Raw genomic sequence first — 16,182 nt, 5'->3', positions numbered from 1 at the left:
CAAGCTATTTACAAAAACAGTTTTCCACATTTCTATCACGAAATTGAAAAATTAGATGCCAACTAAATTAAAATTAAACGAGGAGTTCTCTCCTAATATGATCTCATAACGAATTTTATGATCATGCCATTAGATTCATAAGTTTACACATTTTTTTAAAATTGTTAAAGCCTTAATTAGATTAAATAAATTATCTACCATCATATGAATGCCTCACCTGTCCAGATATCTCTTCTCCAGCTCGTTGATATCTTTGTGAAATCGTTACTTTTTCTTCATTAAACTCAAACAGATTGTGACAGGATTGATCTATATGTTTGAGGAGATAATGAATCTTGATAATAATATTACTAAATTACCTGAAATTAGTGAACACGTCATGTAACTCTGAAGAAGTTACGTATTTATGGTTAAATCAATTCGTGGACGAAGGCAATTATTCGTTGAGCGAATTTAAATCAGGCTTAGGCACCGTTCCACATTTTTAATGACTTACTTGATAAATCTTAAATTGTCTTTTAGGGGTTGGAAACAGTACTGCTTTTTTTGTTGCCTTTCTTCGACACTGTTAACCATTTTTCTGTTTTATGTAAGTTTTGAGAAAAGCGTTGGAGCTTTTTTTTTGGGAAAATTAAAAACCAATCGACTCGATTAAGACGGCACTTCAAAGTAGTAACATTTTGACCAGGAGTCCTATAGCGATACGGTAACGAAATATCCAATGGAGCTTTAGGAGTTAAGCAGTCATTTAAGTGTAATATAAGTATTTATCACCTATTAAATATTAATAAGGAACCATCTGCTAAAACTCCTCTCCATTCTAGATTGTCAATCTAACCCTCTCTGTCGCGAAGTAGCCAACTACAATCTTTCCATTCCGCTGTTGTTTCACAACATTGTGTGTTATACAAAAGAATTAAACTCATTCTTCTCTAACCTTCTCCTCTAGCTAAACGTTTTTCTATCCGTTTTCCTTGCATATTTATCCTTTTCCTATCCAAAGCGTACCCTTAACTAAATGAAAGTTGAAATGTATATATATTGGTACTTTATTTTTATGTAATTAATTGTAAATATTTAATAAAAAAAGTTTATCTTACTCTCTTCTTTATTTAATTAATAAGGACTAAATATGTAATCAAATTCTAAATTTGAAGAAGTCGTCACATAAGATTTTTAATTGAATTAATATAGCCCGAAGGAGAAAGAGAAAGTAATGTCTATTTTTTAGGGGGCTGAAGGTATTAATCTAACATTTTCCTACCGAATAAACATTTAGTAATTACACGATGGTGTCTCGAACAGAAAGCTCAGTTAGTACCGTTATTTTTCAATTAAATTAACCCTAATAATTATTTAAATTCTAAGTATTTCTAGATGAAAATTGTACCCTAAAAGAGGCATTACAAGTATAAAAAAATAGCAACGTCAATATTGACCTAGGAAATAAATAAAACGGCGTAAATTAGATATATTCTACGTATATGTACATAGTTAAGCTTCTTTTTCTAAGATATTGTTTAAGCTATATTATAGAATTAAATGACAATTTTACCTATTATATTTAATTTCTAGGTATAAAACAACATTCAAATGGTGTAGGAGATATTGTAGCTCCATCCACTGCCCTCAAAGTAGGTAATTTATCATTAGTAACGGCGGTGACAGTAAATTCATTCAGTAATGCGGTTACGAAGAGAAACAAACTAGCTTTTGCCAAATTTTCTCCCATACACTTTCTTTTACCTGAAATGTAATTAGTGTACTTGTATGTAATACGGTTTTGTAGATGATGATGTACGCAGAATATGTAGGAATTGATAGCTGAATACAGCTAGCTCACTCTGAGCATTTTGAATTAATAAAACAACTTTTTTTGGAAGGGCTAAGAAATAAAACTAAAAAAGAAAAAACTTATGGGGATTCCCAAAACGTTTTGCAACTTTTTTCTTGGATTTTCTTTAATTATTACTTCAAATCATTCAAAGAAGTAAATTTAATAACGTTTACCAAATGAAAATTTGATTAATTTGAGCACTAATCAACATCCATCTTTTCTATTAATAAGTTGTTTTCGTGATTCGTAGTCGAATTCTATTCATTCTATTCATCAATTCTATTAACTTAATAGAAGAATATGTTACATAAAGTACTTACCCAATCCAAAAGGAAGAAACCAATCATCATGAATCAATTCTCCGTTTGAATTGATGAATCTTTCAGGTCGAAAATTCTCAGGATCGCCCCAATGATGTTTGTCTGCATGTAAACTATAAAGGTTGGCTAATACTATCGTATTCTTAAAATTAATAAATAAATAAAATATTACTATTATTATTATTATTGAAAAATATGATTTCTTGTATTGGATGTAGTTTAAATAAATTGAATCACCTGTGGTATCCTGAAGCCTAATATTTCTACATCACTTTTTGCTCTGTGGGATACTGTGGTTGGTGTGATATTAGCATGACGTTGAAGTTCCATAAGAAATGCTCCCATGTACTTCAATCTATATGTATAATAAGATTTATTAATGATCAGTGGCATATAATATGCGCAAAAATTAATGAAAAACTGGAACTAGAACTTTTTATTTTTTGCTAAGATTAGAGCAACCATCATAAAGGAAATATTTATTTTTAAGAATTCTAAAACATGGACTTTACCAAGTTATGTCATTATAATTACGGTAATAAATAACTTCAAGCCAACTTACCTCGCTCTATCCTGAAGTGTTGGCTGTTTACCTCTCCCAATTACCCTTTCCATTTCATCTTGCAATTTTTTTTGGATTTCTTGGAAACGAATTAAGTATAGTAATGCGTAGCCCAATGTACTGGTAGTAGTTTCGGCACCAGCAAGAAATAAGTCTAGCAGCAATATTATTAACTGTTTTTCTGTAAACAATTTAAAAAATTTTAAATGGGAAGTATAAAAATGCATTTAGAACATTTTATTAACCCTCATCTTTGATCCGTTGTATTGTAGATATTATTTTTGATAAAACCTTTAATAATCTTTTAGAAATTCTATTTTATTTATAAGAACAAAAGTGTGCTTTAAAGAAAAGCATACATAAAATTTTACTAACCTGAAAAAGTAGAATCTTTAGAATTTTTATTCATTTCATTAATGTAAGCATCAATCAGATCTCTATTGTTGTAAGGTGAAGCTGTTTTAAGATGTTCTTCAACTAGTTCCTAAAATTTATTACATTTCAAAAAACGTGAGTCAAAAGTTTTACAAATTTTCAAATAATAGAGATAATTCTAAAGCAATTTATCATTTACATATTGCAATGATTTATTTCTTGCGCTTCGGGCATTTTAGCATTCGGGCAATTGATTCTCCTTCTTTTTATTACATTTCATGAATAATCATAATCCCATGCTTCATCATTCTTGTCTTTAAGTTAAAATGATTTTATTTGTATTTTATTTTTTTATAATTGCAAATGAATTTGTTTTTTATTCAGAATTTTATTTTTGTAACTATTGCTTTAAATTTAAGTATGCTTATGTTTAAAACATCAATTTTATGATAAATGCACATGTATATATGTGCTTTATTCATGAAATACAATCTTTAAGTTAAATTTACTTGAAGGTGAATACCTATGAAGTTTTTCTCAAGTTGTTCTCATAATCCAGCTTGATAAATTATTAATTACTGGATTATACATTTTAACTAAATAATTTCCAACAGACTGAGTGTTTTTTCAGTTATTGAAAAATTAAAGAAAATGAATACATATGTCTCTAAAGCAATGATAGAAATATTTTCTTGTATAAACAGTGAAAATTTTACTTACCGTGATGAATGAAATGAGCGAATTTAAAACAAATTTTAGTTTATTAAAAGAACTTAGTTCAGGGGCAATGTAACGTATTATTGGCATTTGATTGAGAATTCCTCCAGACATATCTTGCAATTTAAAACTTAAGTTTATATGTTTCATTAGCTCTTTTGGTCTAGAATCATCAGTTTTAAATCGTTCGCCAGCTACTATAGCCCAAAGGCTATTGATTACACTTACTTGTAGCGCTTCTGGAATAGCAATTATACCCTGAAAAATATATTTATTATTTTGTGAATCATCATTTCCTCAATTCTGCATCGTCTTTCTTAAAAATATATAGTTTTTAGTGCAATTTAATTTGTTATTTAATTACTAATTACAATAAAATTAATATAACAGATAAAGAAACAGATCTGTAGCTTTTAATAGCAGTTATTAAAAGGGCAATCGTACCTTATGTTTTTTGATGTTATTAACTAATTCGTTAGTTTCAAAAGAAATACGGTCTTCCATTGAACTATTATAAAGCCCTAACAATTTAAGATGACGCATACAGAATTGTTTTTGTTCTTTAAAAAACTCCCCATCAACAAATACAAGACCTGTGTAAACGCAAACAACAAAAAATGATTGTTTTATAACACTGTTTAATTTAGTTACATAGTAGTTTAATATTAGTGTGAGTATAAAATTAATTTTTACCGTATCTTTCTCCAAATGCTCTCAATCGGAAGAAGAATCCGTCTGGTCTAGCATTAAATTCTTCTCTGGTCAAAACTTCTTTGACTGCCTCAAAACCTGATGCAATAACCAAAAGATCTTTGCCTAATCTCAAACCCATTAGTTGACCATATTCATTCGATAGCTTTGACCAAACTAAGTGAGTAAAGCCTAGCTTTCTATATAATTTACGGTACTCCATGTAGTTACCAATTAACGGTATCCATTTCGGCCCTTCAATAAATCAAAATTATTATTTCTATTCTTTTAAAAAGGTATTACACTATACACAAATAGATGACAACTACGCTATATGATAACTGAGTTTGTATTTAATTTGAAAAAGCATGGAATTCTAGAGGGGTTAGTTGCCGAAATTTATTGAAAAAAAAAAAACCAATTAGTTCAGGCGTGCTTTACGAGTAACCACCGATCAGGAGGACGGAGGCGAATAGCTAGCATACTTCACCATGAATCGAACTAGAAGCACAAAACATGTTATGTTTGCGCCTAGAAGTTTAATGATTAGGCGCCAGGAAATATTTCAAAACTTTTTTGTGCAAACATATTAATTGGACTACAACATTAATATAAAAGACAAGCGCAAATAATAGATTTTGAGCTATAACAATAGTTTTTTATTATATTCGAGGACTTTGGTAATTGTTAAATAGAAAAAAAGACCCAACGAACTAATCTTTTTTCATCCTCCGGTTAATCGAATATTGTACAAATGGTTGAACTACCATGTATGTTGAGAGATATTGAAGATGGCAGCCTTATCGGTACTTCCGATTTGTGTGTGTGCATGGGTTGCAAGAATCACAGTTGAAGTTCTTTTACTAAAGAATTTTTAGTTTTTCAAAAAAACCTCGACATATTAAAAACGTTATTCGAGCTTAGAGTTCTGGAAAACTAGCATTTCCAAATACATCTATGAAATCCATTAAAATGCAATTCCAATTAAAACCTCTAAAAGCATAATACAAATATTATTTAAAAATAATAAATAACGAATTTTGTTTTTTTTTCTTTTTAAGGGAAAAGTTTCAATGAGAGATAACAAAAGAAAATGATTTGCTACTGATATAGGACAAATCCCAAATAAAAATTAAAAAGCTTGTGTAGGACAGTATAATTCTAAATATTTAATTATTTGTTTGATTCTTTTTAAAAAACTTATTGTTAGTCAAGTAGACTTGTTCCAAGAGCCTTCTATCAGGCTAGAGAAACCGTAAATTTCCATTAAAAAAATAACTCTACACAATTTCAAATTTCAGATTTTAATAGATTTTCTAAAACAGTGCAATTTAATTGTTGATTAAGTACAATTATTTTTCGTTTTTACTTTAAAATCGCCCCTTCTTCACATATTTTCAATGTTCAACAATAATTTTTAGGTAATAACTTTTGCAACTGATAGTTTTTTACGAGGATATTTTTTTTTAATTTTAATTTTGTATTGAATACAAATTTAATTTTAGATGCATATTGAAATTAACGAACCAGGTGGATAACGGGACGGTTTCTGAGTATCTAAAATTAAGTAAATAAAAATTACAACAATCAGTACAGATATAAACCACATGAATACTCCTTTGACGATCTAATGAGCAGAAAGGACACTTACTACGTACTAACTTTCTTCTGCATTTACCCACACATTTTTAAAGTGGCCACAGGTCAAGGAAAAGGGGGAAAAAAGTAAAATATAAGAAGAATTATTATTAAAAAGAACAACTCTAACCCATTTAAAAATAAATAAAGAGAGGCGGAGCTAATTATATATTCCTCTTTCCTGGTTGGTTCTACATTTTTAATACATTCAAACATCGTCTATTAGGATTTCTCTTATCTATTAATGTTTCGAAACTTCTTTTAAAAAACTTCACTTCCTTTCCTTTGTGGTTCACCTTTTCAAACAAACATTGTTTCTATAAATACACTTCTATTGTGCATTTTTTTGAAATCATGTTCAACTAAAAATAGATTTCATCCATTTCTTCTGAAGTTTATTTTCAAGAGGAAATGGAAAACGAATTTCCTTCACTACGTTCAAATTACTTGTAAATTTATAACTCCCTAAAGTGATTGATATTTAGGGTATATGATTAGGGTATATGGTAGTTATTTGTAAAATATATAAAGGTAAAAATATAATAAAGTATCTAAGAAAAATAAATTTACATCCAAAATTTCTCAATTTTTAGGTTTCCACTTGTAATCAACAGGTTAGTTCAAAAAATGAAATGGTAATTTATAACTTGCTGGTTAACTAAGTTTATTTATTTTTTATTCCAGCACTTCAACTCCTAAGATGATTGGACCATACATTTACGGAAGGAAGTGTGGTGTTTTGTAACCTGAGATTTTCACCCTTATTCTTCCTCCTCAATTCAGTCCTGTATCCCTTGAACCGAATCCCTTGAGTCGAAGAATGTGGTATCAGCATGAAGACTGCTCCGCTCATATTGCCAGACCTAAAAAGATTCCTTAGCAGAATGTTTAAAGGAATTGTCATAGCGACTCTTTTAATCGGGACTGCTCCTTCGTTTACCGGCTTTGACTACTACTTCGAACTATTTCCAATCGATATTTGCAAAATCAAGAGAAAGAGGTAAAAGAATAATTTCCCATTAAAATTAAAATTATTATAACATTTCTAAACATAGGCTTATGAGCACAGAGACGAAATGCATATCTTACTGCACTTAAGCAGAGAATAATAATAGATGCATGCAAGTTAATTGAAGTCAAATCTGTAACATTGGTCTAAATGGTATACTAGGTTGATAAGAATAGTTCTGAGCCTCTCTAATAGAGGTTGCCAGTCAGAGCAACTAATATTTTAAATAAGGATTAAAACCTTTTATAAAAAGAATCTAGTGTCATTTTATTGCAGATTCTACATGCAGGATTCAATTATGAAAGTTTTATTGAGTAAACGCGTTTTCAATCAAAACACAGTTTCAATTATTGCTAATAGAAAAAAAAAAACTGCTCTAGCAAATTTTAAATTCATGTATAGTACATTAAAGAATCTATTGGATTTGAATAGGCTCATTGGAGTTTCCTTTCCTTTAAAAAAAGTATTTTATTTAATTTCCCAGCAATCTTATTTTTACGCAGTGTCCATAAAACTATACAACTTGTCATTTCGGTTCCATAATACGCATGAAATGTTTGAAAGCTAAAGTATTGAGAAAGAAATAAATCATCTCCAACTAAATTATGCTTTAATATATTCATGGAATCCAAATTACCTTCCTGACCTATCTCTACTAAAATGATCTTAATGTAGTCAATGTGCTCCATAGCTCTAGAGAAAGCTTGGATTTAGACTGTCAGGTTTACTGTTATTTTCTACTGATCATCTGCACCTGCTTGTTTCTCAGACTCAGTCCGTCCTTTAAACGATTACTTTCTAATTCAAAAATAAATAAATAAAAAAGAAAGAAAAAAAAAATAGAATGATTAATAAATACTTCTCCTAACTATTTCTAAGGACTTATCGATGTTAGTAGTACATGTGAACAGCACAAAACTGAAGCCCAATATACACATAGTAGCTTATATTTGTTTTGAAAGAAGATTGCTGCATTAGTTCAAGCGATTTCAATTCAAGCACCTTAAAATTTACTGCCATAACATACTTGATTGACGCTTGACAAAAAAACAGCACCAAATATGTAGGAAAAGAATTAATATCCAAAGAAGCCAGTACGCATGACACCGTTGATGTCCGGAAGATGAACAGTTAGGAGACTAGCTGTTACAATTCGAAAAAAAACCTTGCCATTAAAGATAAATTAGGTATTCACATATTATAATAATTCGTATGACCTATAAATAGCTCATAGTCATTAGTGATTTTAAATAAAATAAACCATTGGTTGACGTATGCATTGTTTCTTTGTACAAATGATAATCGGCACAAATGTCAACATGCACAGCAAATGACACTTATGTACATATGTATTTTATAAAAGCGGAGTTTTGACCTGCTTTCATTTACTTTCAATATTAAACTTTGCCCAATTAGGATACTTATCGTTCCCTTTTCGATGCTGGCTATCATCCAAAGAATTATCACAAGTTTTTTTTTTTTTTAATCTTTTATTGTAATTTACCACTGCAACAGTTGTTGCAACAAGCAAATATGGTATAAGAAAAAAGAAATAGAAGAGATCATGAGTGGAGAAGGCACCCAGTGGTGTCACTCCAGTAACGTGCTCTTATCACAAGTTAAATTAAAAAAATAGCTTTAACATTTTCTTGAAACTGCGCTAATCCTATTTTTATTCGTATTGAAATTTTGACAAATTGACATAAGATTTAAAATCAGGGTCTAAAGGTAAATGTGGTGGACGATCTAGGAGCGCGGTGTAGAATGAAATATTTTTATGGTTGTAAGCAGCCCTTTACTTTTATAATCGAGTCCGTGAATTGCTTCAAGCGAGAATCTAGGTGCAGCATCACTTTATATTATATAGATATTCATCTCTTGGAAACTTTTACTTTTTTCTTGGCATTGTTGGGAAAAGTTGTTTTAAATTTTCAAATATATTACTTTCAAGTTATTTTTTTAGGTTATACTTTAAGACAATCAAGCTCCAGGATCTGAAAAAATGTCTTAGAACTAAAAGGGTCATGTTACTGCAATTTGACTAATTTTGAATGAAGATACTAGCTTCTGCTGCAGATTTAAACAAAAGGAAAAATAGGATTCTTTGACAATGATCATCAGTTCATTCATGAAAAATAGATCTCAGCTTAGAACTTGCTATTTCTTTTCAGTTAAAATTGTTTGGCCAATTTTATATATGTATTTCATTATTTTTTATGGTACGGGGCGCCATGGCCAGGGTAAGTCAGTCCTAACAACTAGCCATTTCGCGCCTAATAAGCCGTTGGATAATAATTTTGAAACATTTAATTTAATTTTAATTTCCACAGCCTAACAAAAATAAAATGCATCTCCTTTACTTACGTTGCTATAAACTAAGAATGTAAAGCAAGCTCTGCTGAAAAACAAAAAGCAGTTCACTCTTAAAGAAATACATATGTACATATGTAGTTTTCATATGTAAGTCATTAGCAAAAGTATTGTGTTGGCTGAATGTTAAAAAAAAAATCCCTGCAGAATTTGGGATATTCAAAATATACTCTCATCCAGATTATACAATATGCATATGTGAGAGAAACAAAAATGCTAAAAAAGTTATGAATTCAGAATACCCCAAACAATACAAAATTACCACCATAAAAAAATAATTATTTTGATTTAGATAAGACTTGCCGCGAGATAATTAGACTGTTTTTTGGGCATGTGATAGTGACGAAATGTATGGCGCGGTCGGTTGTCACTTGTCAGAAAATTCTTTAACAAACATATTCTGAGGAGTTAGTTCACGTGTCAAAATGTTGGAAATATTGATTTTTCCATTAAATTTAGGGTTGAAATGATTTCTGATAATCGGAAGCTTAGAGAAGGGATATTCCATAAAAGTTTATACACCTCAAAACTATTAACTGAACTTGTACGATCTGGTCTAAGAAATGAGGATAATTGGAGGCTTAAACAAATGAAAACAATCTACTTACTACAGAGAGACTTTGGTCTTGAACAATAATAAATAAAAACGTACAAAAAGTAAGGTATCTTTTTCAACATCAATGTTTACTCTTCAGTTTATTTTTTCTCTAATGAGATTATCTTCTTTAAAATTCTAGTATTTTATTATGTAAATACCAAGAGGTTATTTCAGTTGTATTTTATCAAATAGTAGATTTGAGGTGAGAAATTTTTCTTATATCGTTTGTTCTTGAGTTTGTTTGAAAACCTTAATAATTTCATTTCTCCAAATTCTAAAAACTAAAGGCTTTTATGTTATAGCATGAATTAATTTTGTTTTAGTCTGTTTGCATGAAGCCCCTCTCTTGAGTGTGGACATCACTTTTTTTTTTTTGTGAACTACCCAGTGGTTGCAAGTTTTTGAATTTACCTTACGCACAAAAACAATTTTTCTTATAAACCATTATAAGTTTTTGATCGCGTGTATTATTTACTCTTCCTATTTCATGAAATTGCATCAAATTCTTAAAGGGATATAATTAAACATTGCACTTTTTTAAGTTAATAAATTCAAATAAATAATAATTAGCTTCTACTTGCGGTGATAAATTTTGGGAACATATTTTAAGAAAATTCAAGGGGTTAATTTTTGATTAATTGGATTCATAGGATTCAAAATGTGTACATTGTGTTATGATTAAAATGATGCTAAATCTAAAGCTCTGGTAATCCAAAAGAAATTTAATTTTCTTCTTGATACCCATAATATCGATTTTTAAATTAGCAATCAACTTAATATAATTATTTTTTCCCTACTTTTGATTAGGCGCGAAAGTTTCAAGATAATACTTTAAATAGAAATTTTATAAACATTATAAAACTATTTATTATTTATGTGCAGTAGCGAAATATGTAAAATTCATATATTTACATCATAAATTGTGCTATTTTGCATTAAATATTACATTTTGTTTTCAGTGGAAATAACTAACAAATCAAAAATTAAAAATTATATAAAAAATGAATCGCAGTCGCCAAAATTTTCAAAGAATGTGGAATTGTGATGATTGCGACGAAAATTCTTCCTTTCAAAAGGTTTGTGTGTATAAATACATTCATTTTATTTAATCGATTTTTGGTTAGTTTCGTTATAATATAATGTATATATATATATAAGTTACCATTTTAAATTATACAGTTGTGTTTTTAAAATTTTTATTTTTAAAATATACACAACTATGTACATAGTTTAACAAAGGGAATACAAATTTGATATAGTTAATATTCTCTCAACTTTTAACAACTGGGGATCTCTATTGCCCTTACAGTATTAAGGTGCAAATAAGAATTAAATTATAATTATGTACTGTAGATTGTATAAAGTACATACAGAAAAGACAAGAGGGGGTTCATCAGTAGTGCACAACGGCCCTTGTGACAGCTTTGCAAAAAATTATTTACAGTCGATATTCACGTTTTCCACTATAAAAACGGTCGTAACTTTTCTATCCTTTATCCTACAACAAATCTGCTTATTCCAATTGAAAGAGCATTAAATTTACTTTAAATCTGCGTAACCTATGTTTGGGCCACAAAGTGAAATACTTGATATGATTATTTTGAAATATAAATTAGCTTATTTAAAAAAAAATTTAACCTTTTTTCTGAAGAGCTCATTTAAATTGCTTTAGCGTCAGTAGTTTGAGAAATATGGACAACTGTTTGTTAAAAAGTTGTAATATCTTGAAAAAATATAAAATTAAAAATATCTATAAAAAGGAGCAGAATCGAGCCATAGTTTATATAGATTATTTTGTTGCAAATGATGCCTAGAATTGCTTCCCGATGTAACGGTCTTATGCTGAACACACTATATATATATGCTTATAATTTATTTAACAATTTAGAATTAATAATTTTTTTCCTAGAGAAATTTTACTATGTATAATTTCAATCGAGGAAGGTCTGCTTCTGTTCAAAGAAGTCGTAAAAGAAGAAGTTATTCAGTTGATTCTAGAAGAAGCCATCGTTTGAGAAATTTTGATGATCTTGAAATGTAAGTAATAGATTTATTTTTTTCTGCATTACAAGAAAGAGATCTGTAAAATGTTACTTGTCAATTATTTTTTTATTATTATTGATATTTGGTAAATTATCAAAGATAGGAAAGAAATCACTTTTTTCATAAAACGAACTTTTTTAATAGCGTCGAAACTTCCTCTCGTCGACTAGGCTATGAAATAAGTGCATACCAGACTTCACCCTTGTAGGCACTGCGTGTAGAAGCTAATAAGACAATAGCATGTGGCATCTTGCTCGCATAGCTTTAGAACAAGAAAGAAACTGAATTTAAGTCGCTAATGACTATCGCAGTCGATGCGCAAAAAAAAAAAAAACTGTCCAAGGGCGCTAAATTTATTTGATAGTCGTTGATAGTAATTTTAGTAAATATTAAAAAAAAAACATTTGCAGAGGAAACTTCAATTATAAAAAAGACAATGAACGTTTCTCTCCTTTCCTCAATGGATTGCACTGGGAACCTTATCAAAAGTAAGTTATTTATTATAATTATTTGTTTTTAATAATGTTAGTAATAATAATAGTTAGTTGGCGCTAATGACCTCAGTAGTCGATGCGCCAAAAAAAAAAGAAAAAAAAAGAAAAAGTTAGTTAATAAATAATGCAGTATCAGTTATAATAAAACTACAAATCCAAACTTTATCTCTAAACGCTATTCTATTCCAAATTTAAAAATATATTTATTTACGTTTCCACATATATAATACAATCCATAGATTATACAGTATGTATATCCCCTTATCAATTACATCCCACTTATGAACCATCTTCTGTTTCTTCCAGTCGTTCTCGTTTCTTACCCTTGGAACACCTTGAATTTGTATATTTGCGAAACATATTTTCCTATAACATCGCCACTATGCAGAGCAAGCAATTGTTCAAGCCTTTTTCTCGGGAGACACATTGTCTTGGCGTTTCTTATCAAAGCACTGTTTTTGATGGTTTTGTTGCTTCTCTGTTGAATCCAAGTGCATCTATAAAAATTCCCACTTGTTTTTTTTTTTCGAGATTATGAATAACGTCAACTACAACTCGCAGTTCTCTTCTAAACGTTAGTCATGCCGGGATATAACCCGTGCTTTATCAGTGAGCAATGTTCATAGCAAACCCGAACCCTATAGCTGAAAGGTTCTTACCCCATGTGTGTTTGGTGGGTTTTTTAAAGTTATGTTCTCCTGCTCTATTGGTGTAGCCTATGGTTGGTATTCTGGTGTGAAGAGCATGCCCACTTGCTGCATAATTGCTCTAATAAGTCATGGTATTTCTTAATGAAGATATATGCTCAACTAAAACATAACCACACCATTGCAGGGCCAGTAGCTTGGTCTAATAGAAATCCTGATGTTGAATCATCAACAAGGAGAATTAAATTTTTTCCTCTTTAGCTTCCTTGAAAGGTCCGAAAGTCAATAACGACAATCTAAAAGCTGTTCTCCAGGATATTACAGATATATTACAATATCCATTAGAATAATTTAATTAATATTTAACTTGGAAAAAATCCTTTCAGGAAATCGTCTTCAAAAGTAAGCCCCAATGCCGTAATCAAGAAAATGATGACTCTTCTTTGGGTAAGTTACCATGTTTGCTTTTAGAAGCATTGGCAACAGAGTAAGAAATGATTATATTTTTTTGACAATACCAATTAATTAATTTATTATAAATTAATTAATTTAATTAAACACTTACTTTTCTCAGGAGAAAAAGAAAATTGAAGCAAATAAACCTAGAAGTAAGTTATAATTTGTAAAAACTATGAATTTGCTAATATTTAAATTTGTAATTTATACCATTGCAAGTTATATTCACTGGGTACGGTAAAATGTTTTAGCGAAATTCATTAAGAGAGAACCTCTTCCTCCATTCACAGGCACCACTTCTATAGGTGAGACCAACTTTTTTTTTCCCCCCTTATCTGTAGATAATTGTACATAAATAAATCTGTTTCTCTAGTTCGAAAATTTGCAAGAATACACTTTGACAAACGCAAATACACTTTTTTTTTATCATTCTAAATTGTGGATTTTTAGTTTTAGGGAATAGATCTGAAATATATGCCCTCGTACGTCCGCCCTTAAATCCTTTTGAAAAATTAGGTAGTCAACCTTTTTGATTATCATTTGCAACGACTCTTACATTGGATCCGTCAACTGTTATTTTCCACTAATTTTCTATTTCCTAGCAGGAGTAGGTATGGTCTATCGAGTCAAATACTGATCAGTTTATAACACTTTTCTAGTAAAAAGAACCCACTCATTATCTTTTCTTAATTTTATAAAAGCGGCCAGCCAAATACTTAACATTAAAATGAACATTTAAAGAAGCGATTTTGGTACACTGGTGCAAGCAAGGTGTACTGCAAAAATTTAAAAGATAAAAGGAATACATCCCTAAGTGTGTTAACGTGTTTAAAGAATTATCTTGCTGATATATTAAAATTTATGAGCACACATAAAAAAAATGCAGGAAAAACAGAAAAAATATTCTTATTTCCATTTAAAAAATTAATTAATGCATTTAAAGAAAAAATTAGGAAAAAGAATCAGAAGTATACAATCGAAATGTTTGAATTACGAAAGAATGTAAAGCATAAAACAACTTTTGTAGACATGCATTACAAATCCCAAATTTGTTTTCATCAAATATTGAAAAATATTTTTAAACCTTAATTGTTTATTTTATACAAAACTTTCGGGGCAGACCTAAGTTGATTAGGCACAAGCATATTCAAATGAATGTAGTAAATTTGACTTCTTGCTTCATGGTTGTTAATATTATCTGTAAAATTTGACTTTTGTGAAACTTAGAGATAATATACAGATAGTAGCAGCGATTTACTTTAAAAATACGAAGTCGATTTCTAGTGTGATGGAAAACTTTGATTTCGGGACTCGCGTAAATACAATAATAAAATATGTGGCTAAGGCCTTGGCAGCCAATGCAAAAAAAAAAATCTAAAATCTTTTGATTTAATCAAAATATTTGAATTTATTAACTCATATTTTGCAGCAGAGGATGAACTGTACTTAATTAACCACTGTTAATAGGGGATTGAAACTAACTCCTGTGCAACGGAATTTTAGCTAAGAAGTGTAGTAGTCACTTAAATACAACAGTTTGATAGATGATAGGCTGTCCTTTAACAGCAAGCATCCTCTTGGTCACCTGTGACATCAATGATTGTGTGTGTGTTGAACCGTTTTCAAGCATACTTGTCAAATCTAAAGAGATGAATGGTCCAGCTCCCTTATTAAATTAATTAAAAAAAAATTAGGCATTGGCAAAATTAATTTTAATTTTCAAAGAAATTAAACCTGGCATAAATAGCCTCCTGGGTAAGGGAAAAACAAAATTTTCTTAAAGCAAGTTAATTTTCTCATAATAAAGATATATTCTATGAGCAAGTGAATACAGATGGTTAAATTTATGGTAGATTAATCCTATATTAATTGTATTATTTCAGGAGATGAAGGTGTAGTAGAGGGATTTTTCTGCAAGTTCTGCAATGTTTATCTACAAGACAAGCAGCAATCAGAGAAACACTTATTGACTAAAAGTCACTTTAAGAAATATGTAAGTGTACAGAAACTTAGTCCGTGGATTTTCATGTTTAGAAGTTTTTAATTTGACTAACTTTTTGACCTATGTTTTAGTTGAAACACGAAGATAAAGATAAGTCAAAAATTGGATCCAAGATTTCAAAGCTTGGTTAGCTAAGATAAGCACAGTAATTAAATTACTAAATTGCCTGCATACTCCAAGCAGCACAGTTTTACCATATTTATGTAAAATAAATAGTTTTTACTAGTTTTGTTCTTATTACAAAACTAGGATTCATTTATGCTCTTTTGTTTGATAGTGACGCACCCCAATGAAGGTAAAAAGAGGTCCTTCGAATTTCCATAACAAAAATTGTTTTTCTCAAATGTGGCTTTAAAATATGAAAACTCTGAAATAGCTAAAGCCATAAAATATAAACAAACCTCGAAAGTGTTAAGTCCGTTAA

General features: G+C 29.7%; 2 protein-coding genes across 4 annotated transcripts; one reads left to right on the top strand and one right to left on the bottom strand.

The window, feature by feature from the left end:
* Positions 1 to 1,442: 1,442 nt before the first annotated feature.
* On the bottom strand, positions 1,443 to 6,326 carry LOC141449244 (methyl farnesoate epoxidase-like). The gene is made up of 9 exons (XM_074118477.1): positions 6,029 to 6,326; positions 4,505 to 4,756; positions 4,256 to 4,404; positions 3,815 to 4,069; positions 3,095 to 3,203; positions 2,720 to 2,900; positions 2,395 to 2,512; positions 2,158 to 2,299; positions 1,443 to 1,746 (listed from the first exon to the last, which is right to left on the bottom strand). Exons 1-9 carry the CDS (start codon positions 6,108 to 6,110, stop codon positions 1,565 to 1,567), a joined length of 1,470 nt encoding a protein of 489 aa, XP_073974578.1. The 5' UTR covers positions 6,111 to 6,326; the 3' UTR covers positions 1,443 to 1,564.
* Positions 6,327 to 9,863: 3,537 nt separating this feature from the next.
* On the top strand, positions 9,864 to 16,013 carry LOC141449238 (uncharacterized). Of its 3 annotated transcripts, none has more exons than XM_074118463.1 (9): positions 9,864 to 10,175; positions 11,076 to 11,192; positions 12,026 to 12,153; positions 12,570 to 12,647; positions 13,687 to 13,747; positions 13,875 to 13,908; positions 14,008 to 14,061; positions 15,640 to 15,749; positions 15,830 to 16,013. In XM_074118463.1, exons 2-9 carry the CDS (start codon positions 11,118 to 11,120, stop codon positions 15,887 to 15,889), a joined length of 600 nt encoding a protein of 199 aa, XP_073974564.1. In that variant the 5' UTR covers positions 9,864 to 10,175; positions 11,076 to 11,117; the 3' UTR covers positions 15,890 to 16,013. The 3 variants fall into 3 exon arrangements, with proteins under 3 accessions (XP_073974564.1, XP_073974563.1, XP_073974565.1); XM_074118462.1 differs by lacking the exon at positions 9,864 to 10,175 and adding an exon at positions 10,182 to 10,318; XM_074118464.1 differs by lacking the exons at positions 9,864 to 10,175; positions 14,008 to 14,061 and adding an exon at positions 10,182 to 10,318.
* The last annotated feature ends 169 nt before the right edge of the window (positions 16,014 to 16,182 follow it).

Source organism: Rhodnius prolixus, unplaced genomic scaffold, assembly GCF_049639745.1.
Source record: "Rhodnius prolixus isolate KJV_2025 unplaced genomic scaffold, Rpr scaffold_2, whole genome shotgun sequence".
Lineage (NCBI taxonomy): Eukaryota > Metazoa > Arthropoda > Insecta > Hemiptera > Reduviidae > Rhodnius > Rhodnius prolixus.
This window is presented reverse-complemented; position numbering and strand designations above follow the sequence as displayed.